The sequence below is a fragment of the Catharus ustulatus genome, chromosome 1 (genome assembly GCF_009819885.2).
Source record: "Catharus ustulatus isolate bCatUst1 chromosome 1, bCatUst1.pri.v2, whole genome shotgun sequence".
NCBI lineage: Eukaryota > Metazoa > Chordata > Aves > Passeriformes > Turdidae > Catharus > Catharus ustulatus.
Window position 1 is genome coordinate 160,548,337 of NC_046221.1, and position 18,769 is coordinate 160,567,105.

At 38.3% G+C, this 18,769-nt stretch overlaps 1 protein-coding gene across 3 annotated transcripts in view; it reads right to left on the reverse strand.

Moving 5' to 3' along the window:
* Positions 1-18,769, reverse strand: part of SLC45A4 (solute carrier family 45 member 4) — an 81,539-nt gene that overhangs the window by 24,242 nt on the left and 38,528 nt on the right. For all 3 annotated transcript variants that reach the window (XM_033058651.2, XM_033058642.2, XM_033058661.2), the window contains exon 2: positions 11,669-12,286. In XM_033058651.2, coding sequence (XP_032914542.1) covers positions 11,669-11,912 — 244 coding nt within the window. In that variant the 5' untranslated portion in view covers positions 11,913-12,286. The remainder of the gene's footprint in view (positions 1-11,668; positions 12,287-18,769) is intronic.

An 18,769-nucleotide genomic window follows, 5' to 3' on the forward strand; every position in this document is an offset into this window, starting at 1 on the left:
CTATTAGTGCTTTTCCCGTTTGCTGCAAGAAATGAACAGCACGTTGGAGTTAGCAGGCACAGTATTCCATGTACATTGCTCCAGGAAAAACACTGCAGCTCACCAGAGGCTGTAAAAATCTCTGGATATTAGAATGAGGACTATCAGACAGTTTTAATCAACCGAGGATTTTCCCTACCAAAAAATGTGGGTTTTCTCTGTAGTTGTTCATGCCACCAACCACCTGCCTTGTGGCAAAGCATTATAGAAAACCATCCTCTCAGATGAAATTTTGAGGTTGATTAAAGACAATGTTGTTTATGGGACCTGCCTCAAATTTTCAAACTTTCCTAATGTTTTGGTTTGAACATTAACTTATGCGAAACACGTTCTGTACATGTACAGGGGATATTTAAAAGCAGAGCTGCTTTCACATTGAAGTCTTCTAAATTCTAGTTAATAAAACCCTTGATCTTAGTATTTTGAGCTTGCAGGGTCATACTACAGGGTTGCTCTCATAGGAAATTTTAGTAACTAGAGCAGAGTCTCAGGCATCACTCCAAATAACTCACTGTGTCCCAGAGAAGTGGCTCCCCCACCCTCACTCAGTTGTTTAGAAATTATACAACTGCATTTGTACGTGAAGGATAATGAGATCCGTGGAGTCCCTTTGCACCAAATAACAGGAATTGATAGTCTGGAATAAAATGTAATAATGCAAGATGAACAAGACTTCTTACTGCAGAACCTTAAATGTGATCTTTACTCACATGTATTATGTTGCCCAACTAGTAAAGCTACATATGGAAGAATAAATTTACCAATAAAACCTGAAGTTAAACAAGCAGAAAACACCAGCACAAAAATCAGCAAACACTTCCTTTCCAAATGTGCAAATTATGAGTTAGATGCCACTGGGGAGGAAGTAGAACAGAACTCTATTCCAAGAACCAGACAAGTATTTTTATTATATTTGAAAGCCAGTTTTCTTTTATATCACTTTGTATGTAATTTTGCTTGCCAATTAAACTTATAAAATAATAGAACAAGTTATATATTATATATACATACGTATATATTATTATATATGTTATCTGTTATTTATACATATATACAAGTTATATGTAAATTATAGGTGTAGTAACACAGCATTATTCAGTCATCCAACAAAGAATCTGAATAATTTTAAAGATTCAAACCCAAATAATTTGCAAGATTCGGCAATCCTTTCATACCTGATGAAGTTGTACCAAACTCTTCTCCTTAAGGTTACAGCTTAAAAACATTGGAAAACTTATTTTAAACACATTTGCCACATCAGGGTAGGAATACACAGTGCAGAAAAATAACTATCCAATTATCTCCATAACCCCTGGCACACACTGACTGCTCTCCAGACTGACAGAGTCCCTGGCACAAAATTTATGACGCATGACTTTGAGTACCTCAGAGAAGGGGGAGCACTTGGTAGACTATTGCTTAATTAAATTACAGAGAAAGAACCACCCTCAGCCTTTTAACTGATTACATCATCTTATTTTCTGCTGTCCACCTCAAATATCCCAAAGGTTCCCCCATGCACAACTTGAGCTCCTGTTTGACAGTGAGACCATATTGGGGGGACCCAGCGAGTCACTGAGGAAGGAGTGTCAACACTGCTGCTCACCACAGGTCTAGCCATGACCTCTGAGATGTCAGCCAGCTGGGGCTTGAAAACTGTTTCTGGCATACTTCTGTTGGTTGTAATGGAAAGGAAAGAAAATAAAAGAATTTAACTTCTGTTTTAATTTCATAGTTTCCTTCTGCTTTTATATAAGGTCAGTGTTAAGTAAGCATTATTTGTTTGTGTTAGAAGGTAGGTTTAGATTGGATATTGGGAAGAAATTCCACCTTGTGAAACCCTGGCACAGGTTGCACAGAGAAGCTGTGGCTGCCCCATCCCTGGAAATGTCCAAGGCCAGGTTGGACAGCTCTGAGCACCCTTGTCTAGTGGAAGGTTCCCTGACAAAGGCAGGGGGGTGGAACTGGATGGTCTTGAAGGTTCCTTAAGGCTCAAGCTGTTCCATGATTCTATGTTAGAAAATGTTCCATGTTACAGGAATACCCAAACTCTTTCTAAAACAACACACATAGTGCAGAATCACTGCAGAAGTGATAAACTGACACCAAAGTCTAGCAACCAGAAATTTGTTTAAAGTTTTGCAGAATAATGACTTAAGGGGAGAAAAAAAGAGCAAAGCATATTGCAGCTGCTCTTTTCTGCTGCAGCTTGGAAAAAAACAGCAGATCAGATATTTCAGTGACATCCAATCTGCATAAACTGTTTAAATTGCAGCTGAGTATGATAAACAATCATTTTGAAGTCACCTGATGCAGTCCATGTAAGACAGCAGGTATGCCTGTAATGACTCTTCCTTGCCAGAAAATGTCTGGCTTGGTATGACACTGTGACTTTCCAAATCAGGCAAAGAAAACACAATGAATACCACAACAGCCTCCACTACAACTAATTAACCCCAGTAAACAACCATTTAACTGAATACTTGAGACACTTTGGTTTAAATTAATGAAGATTTTTCCCAGTGTGCCCAAGTTTAACACTAATTTTAGAATATGTAATTTAATATTTATTTTCCTGCCACCGACCTGAACTCTTAAGGGCATGAAGCTTGATCTATATTCTCCAAAGAAATACTTTACTTTTCAGAAGTGTCCAGATATAACATTTGTAAGAGGTATTAAAACACTTGCAGATCAAGAGCTCGTTTAAAGGATATTTTGGAATTTACAGATTATCCTGGCTGGGGGGGATGGTTGGGAAGTTCAATTCTGATAGACTGAATTATTGAAAGACCATTGTTTACAGAGCAGCACAACTGATAAAAGCAGGAAATTTGTGTCTTTATACATCCAATACAGAGAACACATAGAAAATGATCCAGCTCAGATTATCACTTGAGCAAGAAAAAAAAGACACAGGGATTCAAGGGAGGATAGAAATTCAAAGTGAAGATGATCTGTGCAGAAGTTATACAAAATTTACTGGCATAATAAAAGCAATTGCACTGCCTCATGATGGGACACTTGCCAGAGACAAAGCTGATACCAAGGACAGAACCAGGCCACTGTAGGGACTGAGGCTTTCTGTTGATCATTCCCTGTATCAGCACCTCCATGGCAAAAAGTATTCCTGCTCTGGAAGTGTGTTAAGACATTTTTGAGCTGAGTGTGGAAGTTCTCTCCTGACATGGAGCACTCCCAAAAGCCTGGAAAATTGCTGAAGAAAATGTAGTCCAGCAGACACCACTGCTTAAAAATAATAGAAACTCAGATTCAAATTCTTACATGCTCTGCATCTACTACACTGCAAAAAATTTACCTGGAGGCTCCAACTGAAGATCACCCAGAGTTGGGTTAATATATTTTTTGAAAACTCTGCATTTGTGCTGCTGTGTACCCAGTTACTTCAGGGAGAGAAAGATGTTTATGGAGTTACATGAGCTGTAGCAGATTTATCCAAACCAATGCAGACATAATCCATAACATGGATTTTCCCTATTTAGTTAAATGGACTTGTATTAAATATTATCAAACTGATTCAGTAGCACAAAACATTTCCAATAATTTCTTGCAGAACAGCCTGCAGGAAAATAGAACTGAAACTTCTTCAACTGTTGTTTGGTGAAAAGAGGATGATTAAATGGGGTCCCAGAGGGGGATTACAACAGAAAGACTCCTGCAGCAAGCACACAGGAGACTGAGGGGAACAGAGCACAAGGGGCTACAGCTCTGACAATCCTATATTAAAACATTACATGAGCTGGCCTGTTGACACTCTTCTCATTTCCAAAGTGGCTTTAATTCTATTTCCTTGAAAAGTAAGACTCCTGCTCACTAACAAGTTCCCAGCTATTCATTTTTCATAACCTGTCTCACAGTCTACATTCATCAGAAACCCACTGAAGTAAGGTGTGGGATTGCCAGTTCCAATCCTGGGCATCCAAATCTCAGTTCTGCATCTGCAAGTCTCTGCCACCAGAACCCCATCCAAGAGGTGAAAGGTTTCTTTTTACAGTAAAGAATAGGCAATTGCCTGCTGGAAAATTGCCCTGGTGGCAATTACTTCATCATGAGGAGCATGGAAGCACTATCATGTTTCACCTGTTATTGCTGTGGCACAGTTACCTCTCAGTCAGAGCTGGGGGTCAAACTCAAATTGTGAGCTGAAAAACTCATGCATGTACATTCAAGGCTTCTCCTGACATCCTGTTCCAGATGAGGGTGTTTAGATAGAAGCATAAAGAGATGTTGGGCATGGGGGTAGAAAGCAGATTAAGAGGAAGGGTTTAGGCTAAGAAAGATGTTGTGTAAATGTGTGTTTAAAACCACTCAATTTTAGAGCATTTCCAGGAGGCCAAAGTCTGTCCCTACTTCTTTCATCTTTTCCCCACTACTTACAGAAAATCTTACTAAAAATTCAAGGATCCTCCACTTCCCTTTAGTCCCATCTGTGCCCACTTCCACTCTACAAGTGCCCTTGAAAGCAGCAGAAAGGTTTGCCCTGAGTCTCACAACAAGGTAGGTCTGGTATGTGTGAGAAGAATGAATTTCAATCAATTTGGAGGCCCAGTGATAAGAGGAATGTAAAAACCTTGTTTACAATAGACTGAAAAAATAATTTCATGCTATTGGCTGACATGAAAATTAAAATTAGAAAAAAAGCTTTAATATGGTCCATACCCAGTTCACCACCATTAGCTTCCAGCAGTGATGAGTCCTCATTTCTGTGCTTTACTAGATCTTTGGGCGGGAAAAAAGGAATTTGGGAAAGAAGGGGAACAGAAATCTCAAAGTACACCTAAGTCATGCCAAACAGCTTAGCCTCTCCTAATCCTTGGCTACTCCAGATAAAAGGCAGGCAGCATGCTGGATAGGAAATATTTACAGGTAGGAAGAAGCAGCTACATAAGGACAGAGATGTATATTCCCTTCTTAGTGATTATTTTTGGAGGCTTCAAGCTCTTCTGACAAATTACAGAATAAAATGCCTATTGTTGCAGAAAAAAAAGTGTTTGAAAAAGAGGTGGCAATGAAATAAATTGCTTTTAAACCTCCATCTTTCAGTGACGACCTGCATTTTTACAGTTTGCTTTACCCTGCACTGTGCTGCTTCTATCAACCCACAGTTTTCAGACCTGTTCTTGTGCCATATACTGGTCACTTGCTCTAACCTCAGACCACACAAACTCTTAAAATGAAAACTTCTGAGGATCAAAAAGGTGTTCATGCAACAATTTTTCCTGTGAACACTCTTTATGCTAGGAGGAAAAAAGTAAACCACTTTAAAATTCCCACAGTACACAATTAAAAGCTCAAGGAATTCTGTTAAAGATTTGGAATGGGAAAAAGCAGCACTATAATAAGTATGAATCTCATCTTAGAAGTAGCTTCTCCAGGAAGCCTTATTCAGCCAAAAAAAAAAAAAAAGGAACAAAAAGTTACCTACTGGTTATAGCAATAAGAAACATATTTCATGCTATGGGAGAAGCCTCTGAAGCCATTTGCACTCCACTTCCCTCTCCTAGAAAGGCTTCTCATCCAAACTCAGTCTGTAGGACCCTAGAGCCAGCAAGAATCCTCACATTACCCAGATGAAAATCTGCCATGTGTTATCAGTGGTGCCTCTGAAGGTCAGATTGATTCAGTGTTAAAGAAAAACAGAACATTGATATAAAAAATGCTGCAAGCAGCAGCTATTGCACAACTGCCAAACCACATGGCATTTGCCTTCATAAGGAAATAAAGCACATGCCCCTAACTGCCCCCAGGATTAAAAATCTTCACAGTTCCATAGCATCTTTCTTTTAAAAGGGCTTTAAATATATCTTTAACCCAATCTTCCACTAAAGGCTATCTGTGTTCAAAATCTGTGCTGCTATTGCTTTGAGGCCAAAAGATATTTTATGTAAGAGTGATACATGAGAGGAAAGCCTGACTTGCTTGTTAGTTTAAAAAAAGTACAGTAAAATTAGTCTTACACAACCCCTTAGTGACAATAAAATTAGTCAACAAGTAAAAAAAGATAGGTGGGGAGGTTTTATAGAGCAATTAACATAAGCCTCAGGCACAGTATTTGCAGTCTTATACATTCCATCACATGAGATGTGAATACAAACTTTACATGATCTTAACAGACTAACTCCAAAGCCAACAAGGCTGAAAAAAGGATTTAATTGTTTATTTTTCCACGTTTTTTGGATCCACTGTATATTCAATTCTTCCCTTAAAGTTAGCTGTGTTACAGCCATCTCTGGGGACAGGTCAGCTCTCAAGCCATTAATTCTTCCAGAGAGAAATTCAGATCCTGCAATTCACTCTCAGCATCAGATGCAGCCATGCCTGGGAGCACAGATGCAGCTGGATTGAACAGGAATTTAACTCTGGGAGTCAAAGGACAGGTTATAGCAACTCAATTTCTTCCTGGTAAGACAAGGTAAGGTAGGGCACAGCTGAAATGGAAGATGCAGCTTTGCAGAAAGGCAGTTAAAAATACATAACCTTAATGTAACCTCTGGCAGAGATGAGGAATAAACTCAACTACTCAAGCTGAGCTGAAATAGGCTCAGTGCTGCTTTGTGTTGAAGAGCTTCCTCCATCTGCAAGAGGCTTTCCAGCCACTCAGCTCTTTTTCACTTAAATTATAGGCAGCCTCTAACAGCCCATCCAGCTCTTTGCTCCCTTCTTCCCCAAGAGATCTTTCAGGTTTTTAGATTTCCTTTGATCTCTGGCTTAGCCTTAGGAAGGCTATCAGTTTCCACACTGAATTAAATCAGCAATTGATACCTTAATTCCTTTGCAAAAACAGACCTAGAAGCCAATTCATCTGTAACATTTCATGCTTGGTTTCTAAATACATCTCCATAATCTCCCTTTACCTACAAGCATTCTTCTCAGGCAGGTATCAACACTACATTTCAATGGGGAGAGTCACTACTGCAAACTAAAAGAGTTCACACTGGAATATTGAATCTCTTCTGCATAATGAGTTCTCAGCTACCACAGCAATTTCTCAAAGTCAGCAGTTTGAATTATTGCTTAACACACTTTTTCCATACTGGCAATTTCACATGAACTAGATTTCAAGACCCTTTATGCACAGTCTGCTAAGCTTTAGGCTGGAAGAATTTTTAAAGTTTGATAATTATATTTATTAGATATTATATCTAAATGCTTAGCTGTAAAATGACAGCCCAAACCCCTGAACAGCTTTCCTACATATATAAGACTAGAGCAACTACAGCATTTTGCTGATTTGAAAGGATCTAATGAGAGAAAAAATTTCCAAACAAAAATAATTTATGGTATTCTCTGTGTAACTCAGCCCTTCTTTTTAGTAAAATCTAATAATTAGCGGTGAAACACTCAATTTCCAGAAATTCTAGTCTTCAGTGTTATTGCCTAAAAACAACACTAATGCTCAGGTTTAAGCTTAAAATGACCAACTCCAATATTTGATGCTAGACTAGCCAATGTTTACTGCAAGAATCCATTAACTCTCACAGTAAAACAAAGTGATGCCATCAGAGAGGCACTCAGATATGAAATGCATAAAAACCTCAGCTATTCCTGCAGCACACCAGATAAACATCCCTAAATTTAAGTGACATTATAAAGGTAAGCAGAACATGCAAACTCATTTTCCTTATGAAACTATGTAAGTGTAGATAGATACTTTTAAAGAGCACTAGTGTAATATATTTAATTTATGCAGGGGAATGAGGAACAGCTCTCGTGCTGTCAGTCACTTCTGTGCCTATTAACTATTCATAAAAAACTCAATAGCACTGAAAGAGCCTTTGAAGCAACAGTAAAGGCTTGACACAGCTTTTATCATAATAAATATAAAATGTGAAATTTCATGTTTACAGCTACCACTACTCATTAGTCAGACAGTGAGTGTTTCATGCTGAAAGCAGCAGCCACTCCAAGCCATAAAATACAGATTTTTTTCCAGTCCTAATGAAACAGGTACATGAATCCCATATATCAGAACTAAAATGGATTTACATCTTGTATTAAAACCAAAATTTTGTTTGAATTGAAGTAGAAATAATCTGAAACTACCCAGTTATATATTTATTAATGGTTTAAAGTGTTATTAACACAAGTAATGTATTGTGATTTCACTGAACAAGTTTCTTCAAAAAGCAGTTTCTCCAAGTTCACACCACACCAGTCTTTGGTTTCTCTTCCTTTTCTTTTATTCAAGCAAAATCTTGTGCTAAATAATTTCATAATGTATCCAAATCTTCCATGAACTTGTGAACTGGAGATGATTTTAGAGACTTAATCCTTAGAAGCTAAGTTTAATGATGGAAGAAAATACTCTGTCATTTATAAACAATAGCAGGGATTTTAATTCCCTCTCACAGATAAGCAGCATTAAGTACCAGATGTTTCAGAAGACAAAGGCCTCATCCTGCTCCTATGGCATTTGTAGTTTATGTGCAGGGGAAGCAAACAGCAATGTTAATGCTCAAAAAGAACATGAATCACTCACTTTCTCAAAATCCTTGTACCCATGAGCAAGTAAAACTTAAGTCCTGAAGGTGCTGAAAGCTTATTTTCTGGTAAAATTTAATGCTGGCTGGGAGAAACTGCTTATTGAACAGGTGCCAAAAAAGGTTAATGGAAATTTTAGAAGATTATAACTTCTGCAAGTGTCAACTAATATAATTTCATCTGGACTCTGACTGGAATTCTCATATTTGGCACATTTTTACATTGTTTGAATTCTTCACGAGTTCACCGCTTCATTTTGAAATCCTAAGCTGCAGATACTAAGAAACCAAAGAGCAAGCTGTAATAAAAAAACATGTAATATATATTTGGCTTGTACTTGTTGCTAGGCTACTAAAGCCCACTTATGACTACAAAGCTGTTATAGATTTGTAGCTGCATTTCTGACACAGCAATGTAACATCAATTATAGCAATAAAGACAATGATTAAAGTCAGAAATCAGAACTGCAGTAGCTTGGGTGCTTCTGCACCTTTCCAGATCACAGTGTGCACTGTGTCAAGCAGCTTTCACTGCTGTTTTCAAGTTCTCTTGTTAAGATTTCAAAACTTCAGAAAACTTGAACACAATGAGTTCAACTACCACTGAATGGGAAAGTGACCATCTCCTTCAGCTGATAAAATCTCATGGATTACAGAACAAGTAGGACAGGTTGGTCATCTGCCCAATCACACCTACACCTCTGATTCAGGGTACTCAAACTGAAAAAAAAGTCAAATACTTGCAAGCAGAAAATGTGTCACACCATACTAATGTGTCTAAGGTTTTCATGGTGGTATCTGATAAGAATATCAGATTATTTCAGTGACCAAAATTTCCCCAGGTACCAAAAAAGCACAAGCACACACTGTAAAGTTTAATTGTTAATATTCAACACAATGTGTAGAGTCATCTTTTTTGGGATACCCAAAAGGCTTCTTGTTCTTCAGTGTATTATAAGCAAAATTGGTTGAGTCACCACACTTCCCCAGATGCTAATTCTCAAATATAGTTTCTTCAGCCAATTTAATCTCACAGAAATGGATCTTTGCTTTTACCAAAACAAGAAGCAAAGGGAATATTACATCAGTTCAACAGCTATATTGCAACTCCCTCCAGTGAGGAATAAATATAGTTCATGCTGAGGCAGACAGATGTTGAGGTTGATAAAGGTAAACAGAACCATGTAAGAGGTAATTAACAAAGAGGCCAGATAAGTCACCCATGAATAACTTAACCCTTCAGTGAATTCAACATTGTTTTTAGCCCTGCTGAGGGCACAGGAGCCAAGCAGAAGGATTTAAATTAACTCCCAAAGCACTGACATTTGTAACTGCTACCTCCATTTCTTATCTCTGTGGCTTGCACCACCATTGCATCCCCACAGACTTTGACATCGCTTTGTCGATTTGCAGCTTTTCAGAAAGTGGGAGCCCTCTTCTTCCCTTCCCCCAAACCCCAACGTTATTTTGATCACTGGGGTTAGGGAAGGAAGGGAAGAGATATTTCTCAACTATCTGGAGGAAACAGCTAGAAAAGCTCACAAAAGAAATGTAAACTGGAAAAGGGGTCAGTAATTAGGAGGATGGTTTATTTATACTGTCTGACCTTACTCTATGGTAAGGTAAAGTCAGCTTAGCCAGCCATACATTTTAATCATCCAAATGCCAGCACAAACAAAGCAAACAAAAATGTACAGGTCACTTACAAAACCAGGGATCATCTCCATGCAAAGCAGGATGCAAGTTTTTGAGTTTGTGGTAGACAGTACTGAATCAATGCTGCCAGTACAAGGGACTGAAGTCTCTAAATCTCAACTTACCCAAAATGCAAAACCTCAGAAGTACAAATATTCCTAGATGAAGATGTGTGTGTTTTATTTAGCAAGTTAGGTTGATCACATAAGCTCTTTTTTTGGAGCTTTTTAGAATCTGTTTTAACTATGCAAACAATAGATCCATGAAGATCATCTGATGAGCTCTGAAAATTAAAATTTTCAGGAAAACATAGAGGTTTAACTCATCAGCATCTCCCATGGTAGAAACTGCATTGATTATTCACTCCATTCACTCAAAATAAACCAACTAGCAATTTCATATGAAAACACATTTTTAACTGCAGGAAGACTGCATGAAAGGACTTGTACATCACATGATTACAAGTTGAATCTAAAATGCCTTTTTCTCATGTCAAACAAACAAAAACCCCCCCTGTGTTTCATTCAAGATGCTAACCTGGAAATTTTTAAACAATGTTGTAAATAGCATTCACTGAACATTATTATTATTTAGTTGGTTGAGTGCTTCTGTTTGGCCAGAGCTGAGCAAGCTGTAAGGCACACCTGCACAGGTAAGCCAAAGCAAACATCTAGTATACAAATATATAGACAATTATAGAGTGCACACACATGGCTGGTTTACTCTCCACTCAGTCTGGCATTTCCATTCCATGTCATGTAATATTTTCTGATATATAATTGACAAGCTTCTGTATTTGATAGAGGCAATATCAGATACTCTTAATAATGTAAACAGTTTATTTGAAACCTAATGACAATATTCACCATAAAATTTAACACTGACTACCCCATTCTAAACCCTATCACTCCCCCCCTTATCATCTAAGGCTATTGGTATCATAGTTTATTCATGTGTATTCACATGCTATAAACTGCAGATTAATCACACAAAACAAGACTCTCTAGTGGTTAGAAATAAATGCAGTAGTTCACTGGAAAAAACGATTTATCTGTTAAAATATCCTAAAGTACTGTAGTACCTGAAGCACTTCTCCATAAATTAAAAAAATGCTTCACTGCAATCCTTTATGGCCTAATATTGTTTCTGGTTTCTAGGACACTTACCTTGTAGTAGAGAATTTTAGAATTAAATCAGGTTACATTTTTTACAGAGGGAAGCAATATTAGACAGAAGATAAATGCATGTAGAAATCCTTCCCATTTAAACATGATTACACAGCTGAATCTGTGCTAGAGACACTAAGGAAAAAACCAAAATCCTTTTTACCTTGTGTACCTTTAGCTGGCAGATGCATCTTCCCTCTTTGCCTGGTTTCAATCAATGTAAAAACATATAGAAAGTTTTGACTCACAGAAATGAGAATTACTTACCAATTTGTAACAATACAGGTGTTACCAAAGCTGTCTCCATGGCATAACAAAATTCCCTGCCAAACATTACTGCACCATGCATCACCCACAGGCGTATTGGTATCCGGTCTATGGATCCTTCACTAATGGTCTCCTCCCTACTTTCATTCTCCTTGTTCTCTGGTTTCTGAAGCTGTGCCACAGGTAGATCTTGAACTTGCATAGATTCCGAGTCAGCATTCTGAGGAGCCATTTTCATTACCATAAAAATAGATATATTTGTTATAGCTATATAAATAATACTACCATAACTCCACAAACAAGTTAGGGTGTCTTCTCTTTCAGCTTCTGTTCCTCAGGCAAGTAATGCTTATATTCCTCTTGTACAAACAGGTGTCTTGCAACTTCTTGTAGAGATATGAGACATTAAGAATGAAAAGCTATTTGGTAGGAATTTCAACATATGGCTTGCTGGTTTACTGTGAGTTAGAGTTAAAAATCCATAATTGCCATTCAGTTAATACCAGTTTCATAATTATTATTGAAGAAGTGCTGAAGTTGTTATTCGTGCTACACAGAGGTGGAAAGGCGACACAAAGAGGTGCTGCACTGTTAATCCCCATCGAGTGGCTGATTAATCTGCAACAAAAAGCAAGCATTTAAAAATTTCAATAGGATTTTTCAGGATATTGTGTCCCCCCCCCTTAACCATATAACCTATTTCCTGCTTCAGGCTTTCCATTGTCCTTGCCTAGTGTAGGATCCTTTATTCCACGTTCCCTCCTACCTCTGCACTTTCCATTGAAAAGCAGTTGTGCCTTGTATTTAAATGATGCTGTACTGTACTCCAGTTCCTCTGGTTTGTGGTCCTACACAAAGCCACAGAAGAATGTCAGGGTACTTGTCCAAGATCCTCAGAACACTGAGCACAAGACTAAAATTCTGGGAAATTTAAAGCAGGTTGCATTTCAGAAACAGAATAGGATATTCCAGTTCTATGCCAGGAAGATGATTCATCAATTATCATCACACAGACATCTCCATTTAGACTTTTAGAAGTTGCAATTTACTTTGCAGTAACTATCACACCATTTTTATACTGAAGAGATTTCTCAGTGAAGCATGAGCAAAATAAGCCATTATGAATATAACAGGATTGATGTTTAAATATTTAAACTTTAATGAAGATATGCACAACATATGAATTCATCTTCTTTCTATACACAAGACCAGAGCATCTTACTCCCACAGCAGCCTGTGAGGCTGCTGAAATTTGTGAAAGCAGAATGGTACAATATCTTATGTATTAAAATTATTAAAATATATTCTAAGGTAAGACAAGCTTGTTCTGTACCTTTCCCTCCTTTGTGCCACAGACAAAATCTAAGCAGATGTACAAATACTGCACCATGCCAATCAAAATGTGTTTAAGCACTTAGGAGAAGAAAACAAAGCATCTTGTAAAAGTCAGATTACATAAAGTTTGTATTAGAAGGATGCATATTTACATCTGTGCACACAGGGTGACTGAGCTGTGACCCCAGGACAAAACCCCTCAGGGATATGGTTCCATGAAATGCTGGCTCTGTAGCAAAGCTGGCCTCAGTAGAAGTCCCATGCTGCAATTCCCTTTCTCTTCAGCTGTGGCAACAAAAACTCTTTGTGGGCTTGAGCACACACCAGATCATTAAGTGGTGAGCCTAAAACTGAGCCTTAGATGCCATGTTTGGTGTTTCAAGCACATCACAAGAGCAGCTCTGTCTCAGTGTGACCTGAGACTGTTCTAAAAGTGCATCACAAGAACAAGAGATCTTGAGCACTCTCTCCTGCTGATGCCCTCTTTCAAGCTGTTTATTGCACATTTTGTTCTTCCATTCAAAAGCATCTTTTTTGGTCCACATCTTTTTTCTTCCAGGCTCCCCAAGATTACTGGAATTCTCACATTTGATCACCTCAGCAATAAACTAATACTAAAATTTTATTTTGAGCTGGACAAACCTTTAAATCCCATGAGAAAGTTAAAATAACTTACTGAACTAGTTCTACAATCAAGTTTTAAGTTCAAGGATTTTTTTCTGTAAGCCTGAAATAGCTCACAACAAGAAGGACTTGGAAAGCATTTCTGTACCCACTCAGTATTATCAGAAATTAAGATGTAAGTATTTTATCATAAATGTAAAGTACTCTGTGTATTAAGAAAACACATCCACCTTACATAACAAAAGTTCTGAGTGAGTAAAGCATACAAAATATATGTTCTGGAGTAGGAGCAATTATTTTAATTATAGAGTAGTCATAAAATGTTTAACTGCTGGCAGACTCAGATGTCATGACATCCAGCAGAATTTGAAAGTATACATGTTAGCTCTTATTATCCAAAAATCTGCAGAACATGTATGTTATATTACAGACCAAGGGTTATGGATTACTGTCCTGCACAATGTGGCTTTAAAGTCTCTACTGTGTTCTCATGCCTGATTTCCCCTCCTGTGAAGGATTTAATTCCCTCTCCCTAAACACCTCCTTCCATATTCAGTTCCAGGGTGAGGCACTGAGAGGAAGGCAGTTCATCACTCCAGAAAATTCTGTGATGCACTGGAGCAGCCTGCACATGGCAAGGAGGATGACACCGAGCCAGGAACATTTGTCCTGGGAAAGGATAAAGAGGCAGGACAAAAGAGGATATCTGAGATTTAGCCCATTTGAGCAAGGCTCTTAAAGGATGACTGAAAAAGTTATTTCTGAAGTGGAAGATGATGGGGAGTGATCAGATAATTTAAGAGCCAGAAATAATGTGTGGTAGATGGAGGTAGACTTTGAAGCTGTAATTGACACAGATAAGAACAGCATATTTGAAACATGCCAGAAAAAGCTGTTATAGTGTTCAAGTGCAATAGGAGGAGGCACAATGGACAGGTTTTATCTAAAAGAACAGAGAATTACTGTTCCATTATGTCAATTTTGTGGTAAGCACAACACTAGACTTCCTGCAGCACTTTCATCTGACTCCAAGTGCATGTCTAATACACGAGCCAGAGAAAAACAAGAGCCTCTCAGAAAGGTCTTCAGTTCTTTCCTAAACCCTGCTCAGTTGTGTTCATGTTCATTTTAGACTGATATACATTCTGCTACTGCTTTTTCCAAGTTCATTTTTATTTCAGCAAGTTTGAATAGTGACATTCTTTTCTTCTCAAAGAGGGAGACAAATTCATTTACCTGATGGAAGTAAATATAACAGAAGCTTTATACAGCAAAGAACTCCAAAGTAAATGGCACCTGAAAAGAATCTGGATTAATATAGCAATGCAGAATTCTCTGATGTCTGCATCCAGCATTAATTGTTTTTCATGGCTGGTTTTCAAGGGCATTTTCATAACAAACAACAAATAAAGCAATAGAATGAAGAATTTCATCCATGGGTAGAGATTCCTGTTGGGCATTGTACACAAGCTGGGTGTGAAGAGAACTTAAGATACTGAAATAGTTCAGATCTTGCCAAGTGTTTATGGGAGGAGGGGACTGATGACACTGGCTCTTTGTCAGCTTAATTGCACCTGTTTTCCTCTGACCTTTGGTCATATTTTAGCAATGATAAAAACCTGTAAAACAATAGTTAATACTCCAACAAAACAGGCAAGTAATATATTCTAAAACCTCATCTGTAAGCAAAATTTTATAGAGCTTCTCAAATTGCTTGCAATCTTATCTGTTATACTTTTACTACTCACCTTCTACTGAGGCATAATATGACTGTGTCAAACACAAAATATGTTACAGGCTTGACAAGTCATTGAGCCTCAAATGGGTTCTGTTCACAGACAGAGTCTGTGAACCATCAAAGAACCAAAGGAAAATCACTGCCTTTCCTCAGGGTTTGCCAAAGAAGAGGGAGTGTTATATAGGTCATATCTGTAGCCCACAAAATTTCATGGTTTTCTTTTCCCTAGGGAGCACTGTGATGCTTAGGATGCACAAAGAGCTCATGCTACACAATTATACAACACGATGCCTCGGGCAAATGACTTCTATCACACATCTCAGTGTGTTTTCAAGTTCAGGACTTGGGGGTTTGACAAGCAGTGTTCCTGCATTTGTGATGCCACCATCTGGAGGTCAGCAGACTGGTAGTACACCCATCAGTAGCAAAATAAAGTGAGGTTAACAGTGATCCTGGCCAAATCTTTAAGACTGAACTATTTTTTGATGCATGTTTCCAGATCTCTCTTGCTAACAAGGAATTGGAATGCACTGTTTGACAAGTAACTAGAATTTCTGAACCAGTGCCAAAGGACATGACTGTAAGCTGTGCAGTACACAGCACGTTTCAGGTAATCACACATGTATTTTTTTGAGCTGTAATAAAGCTTGGCAAGTAGAAAACAGTTAAATGGGCCCAACTGGATAGCATGAGATTTCAAATTCTTCAGAAGGTTTTCTGCCTATAAAGCCACTGGGCATTCCCTCAGGCATTTATTGGTGTAAGAAACAATCTCAGAAGAGATGGTATGCACTAACTGTAAAAACCCAAGACAATGAGAAAGATAAGCACAGCCTATGAAAAACCAGAATGAGCAAACTGAAAATGATGGAAACACTTCTAAGCACTACTGAATATCTAAGGAAAAAAGGAGAGGATTGAACAGAGATAAACTACTCCATTTCTCATCCTCTTCTTTCAAGTTTATTGCATTAACTTCTAGTCATTTATGTAGTTATCTCCTGTCTTCAGTCTCTGCCTCTTTCATTATCATTGCTCTCTTTTACATGCAAGGATACAGACTGATCAAAGTTGTCTCAAATCATGAAGAGCTGCATTCAGTTTTGCTCACAGGAATTATTTCCAAATAATGTACAAAATACTCTAACTCACAGATTCTACAGTTTAAATGAATTTTACCTTCTTGGTGGGGAAAGGAAGGATGAAGAGACATTTGAACCATCATTGCATACAATGACTTTTCATTGTTTACCACTACCTTCACAAGGGAAAATAGCTAAGAATCAATTATTACAGAATTTAAATAAGCTTTAATAATTCTGGTCACAGTTGTCACATTTGGTCCTGTCAGTGATCCATTCTGCTCATCAGAAAGCCCTCAAACAACAAAAAAACCCTAAGTATTTCTTCATGAACTATTCAAATGTTTACCTGGGGAAGAAAGTGTAAGACTGCAGAAGCTGCCAGTCTAATAGGAGAAGGTTGTAATTCCTCCCAGAGCCTTACAACCCCACAGACATCCATGCTAGCAACCACACTGTTTCACCCATGAATCATGTCAGGTTGACAAGCCTGTAAGTGCCCAGTCATTCAATTCATTTGTCAAATACTTTTCTGCCAAGGTTTTTAAATAATCTGGTCATATCTTGAAGAGTTATCTAGACTGATTTAAGTTTAGCATTAATATTCACATTAGAAAGAAAGGCATTCTGAGTTTATCTGTCTTTTCCTCAGGCTAAATAAATGTTTGGCTGAGCACGTCCTTGTTGCAGACAAACATCACTTATTATTCCTTCCACAATTTAATACAAAGTGGACAATGGGTTCTGCTTCAGCATCTTGTGAAAGGACACATCATTTGGGCTTGTGCCTTTTCAAGAGTAAAATGGTTTTTGTCCAGGCATAATTGCTGGTGTTTTGAGTTCAAATGCTCTGTGCTCCACCACACAAAGAGAATGCTGCTGTAAAAGAGCAGTTCTTAAAGGCAAGGCTGATCTTCAATCCCTCTGCAAGCATGGCTGCACCACCTTACAAAGCCTTGCCCATTCTCAAAATACATTAAAAATTACTCTGCAACATCAGATTTTACTGATTTTGTAAAGAAATATCACATAAAATACATTACCAGCTTATTCCACTGCCTACACCCTAGGTTTCTCAATCACTTGAAGCTGGTATAAACAAGCACTTCCTCTAAGAGCACCATTCTGTTCTTCCTTTTCTTTGCCCTGGTTCCTTACTCCCACTGCTTCCTGCACAGCATTGAACCAGACACTCTAACTGATCCAGGCTGAAAACTAAGCTGACAAAAACATGTCCAAGCAGCTAAAGAAATCCTTTAAGAACTCTAGTTGGCTGCAGGGATCCATACCATCCCAAGAGGGAGGCACAGGAGCAGCTGGAACATCCCTTTGGGCAGCAATACCCAAAGCCAGTGTGAAATTGCAGCTCACAGAGGAAAGGAGCTGTAGGTGGGTCCCTGTGGCTACAAGGTCAAAAAGCAAACTCATCTGCCCAGCTCCAGACACCTACTGTGCAGAAGGATCCTCTGGCATCCTGGTAAAGCTCTCATGTATTCTCCTTGTACTTGCCAGATGCAAGGCAGAACACCACTTGCTTGGCCAACAGGCAGCTGTTTTCTCCCTGGGAGTTTTGCGGCTCTGTTGCTAATAATTAGCAGCTGTTTATAGTAACAGAGCTGGCCACAAGGGATGTTTTTTTGGCCCATGTCAATGCTCAAGTGTTCAGTCACTGCACTAGGAAGAAAAGCATCTAGAACACATACCTGGGAGTTTTGGTTCAGCTGGATAAATGTGCTCAACTACCCCACTCAGAGGAAGGGATGTATCCTTCTGTGATCTGAGGAAGTTGTTCCATTGTAAAAGTTAGACAAACCCTATGAGTTTCTATATAGGTGAGTCATAAGGCCTTTGGTTCAAAAGGACAGCAATTATAGGCAGGCTGTTGTTCCAATTCCCATTAAGACTTCTGACAGCTAAATGCAAACATTGAAAGCTTTTTAGCTACTACTTTCTAAAACCAGAACTGTATTAACCCTATCAGAGGGGAAAGGCTACACTTGTTCAGGAATATTTTTTTTAAAATCAACTATATAATGTATTACTTAACATTCCCATACATGAACTCTGTTACCTCCAGATTCTGAAAGTCAACCTCTCATTTTAAAACAGTCATTACACTGGACTGGCCTGTTGTGAATCACTAAAACCCTGCCAAAGGAAAAAGGTTAAGGCTAACTGGTTGCAATAAAGAACCACATTTGACATGTCCTAACATCTAATTCATCATTTAGGTAATCAAAGGCATTGAAACACAACAGCATAAACCAGCTCCTTCTACAAGGACATCGTGCCCAAACAACACTATGACTAACAATAACAGCA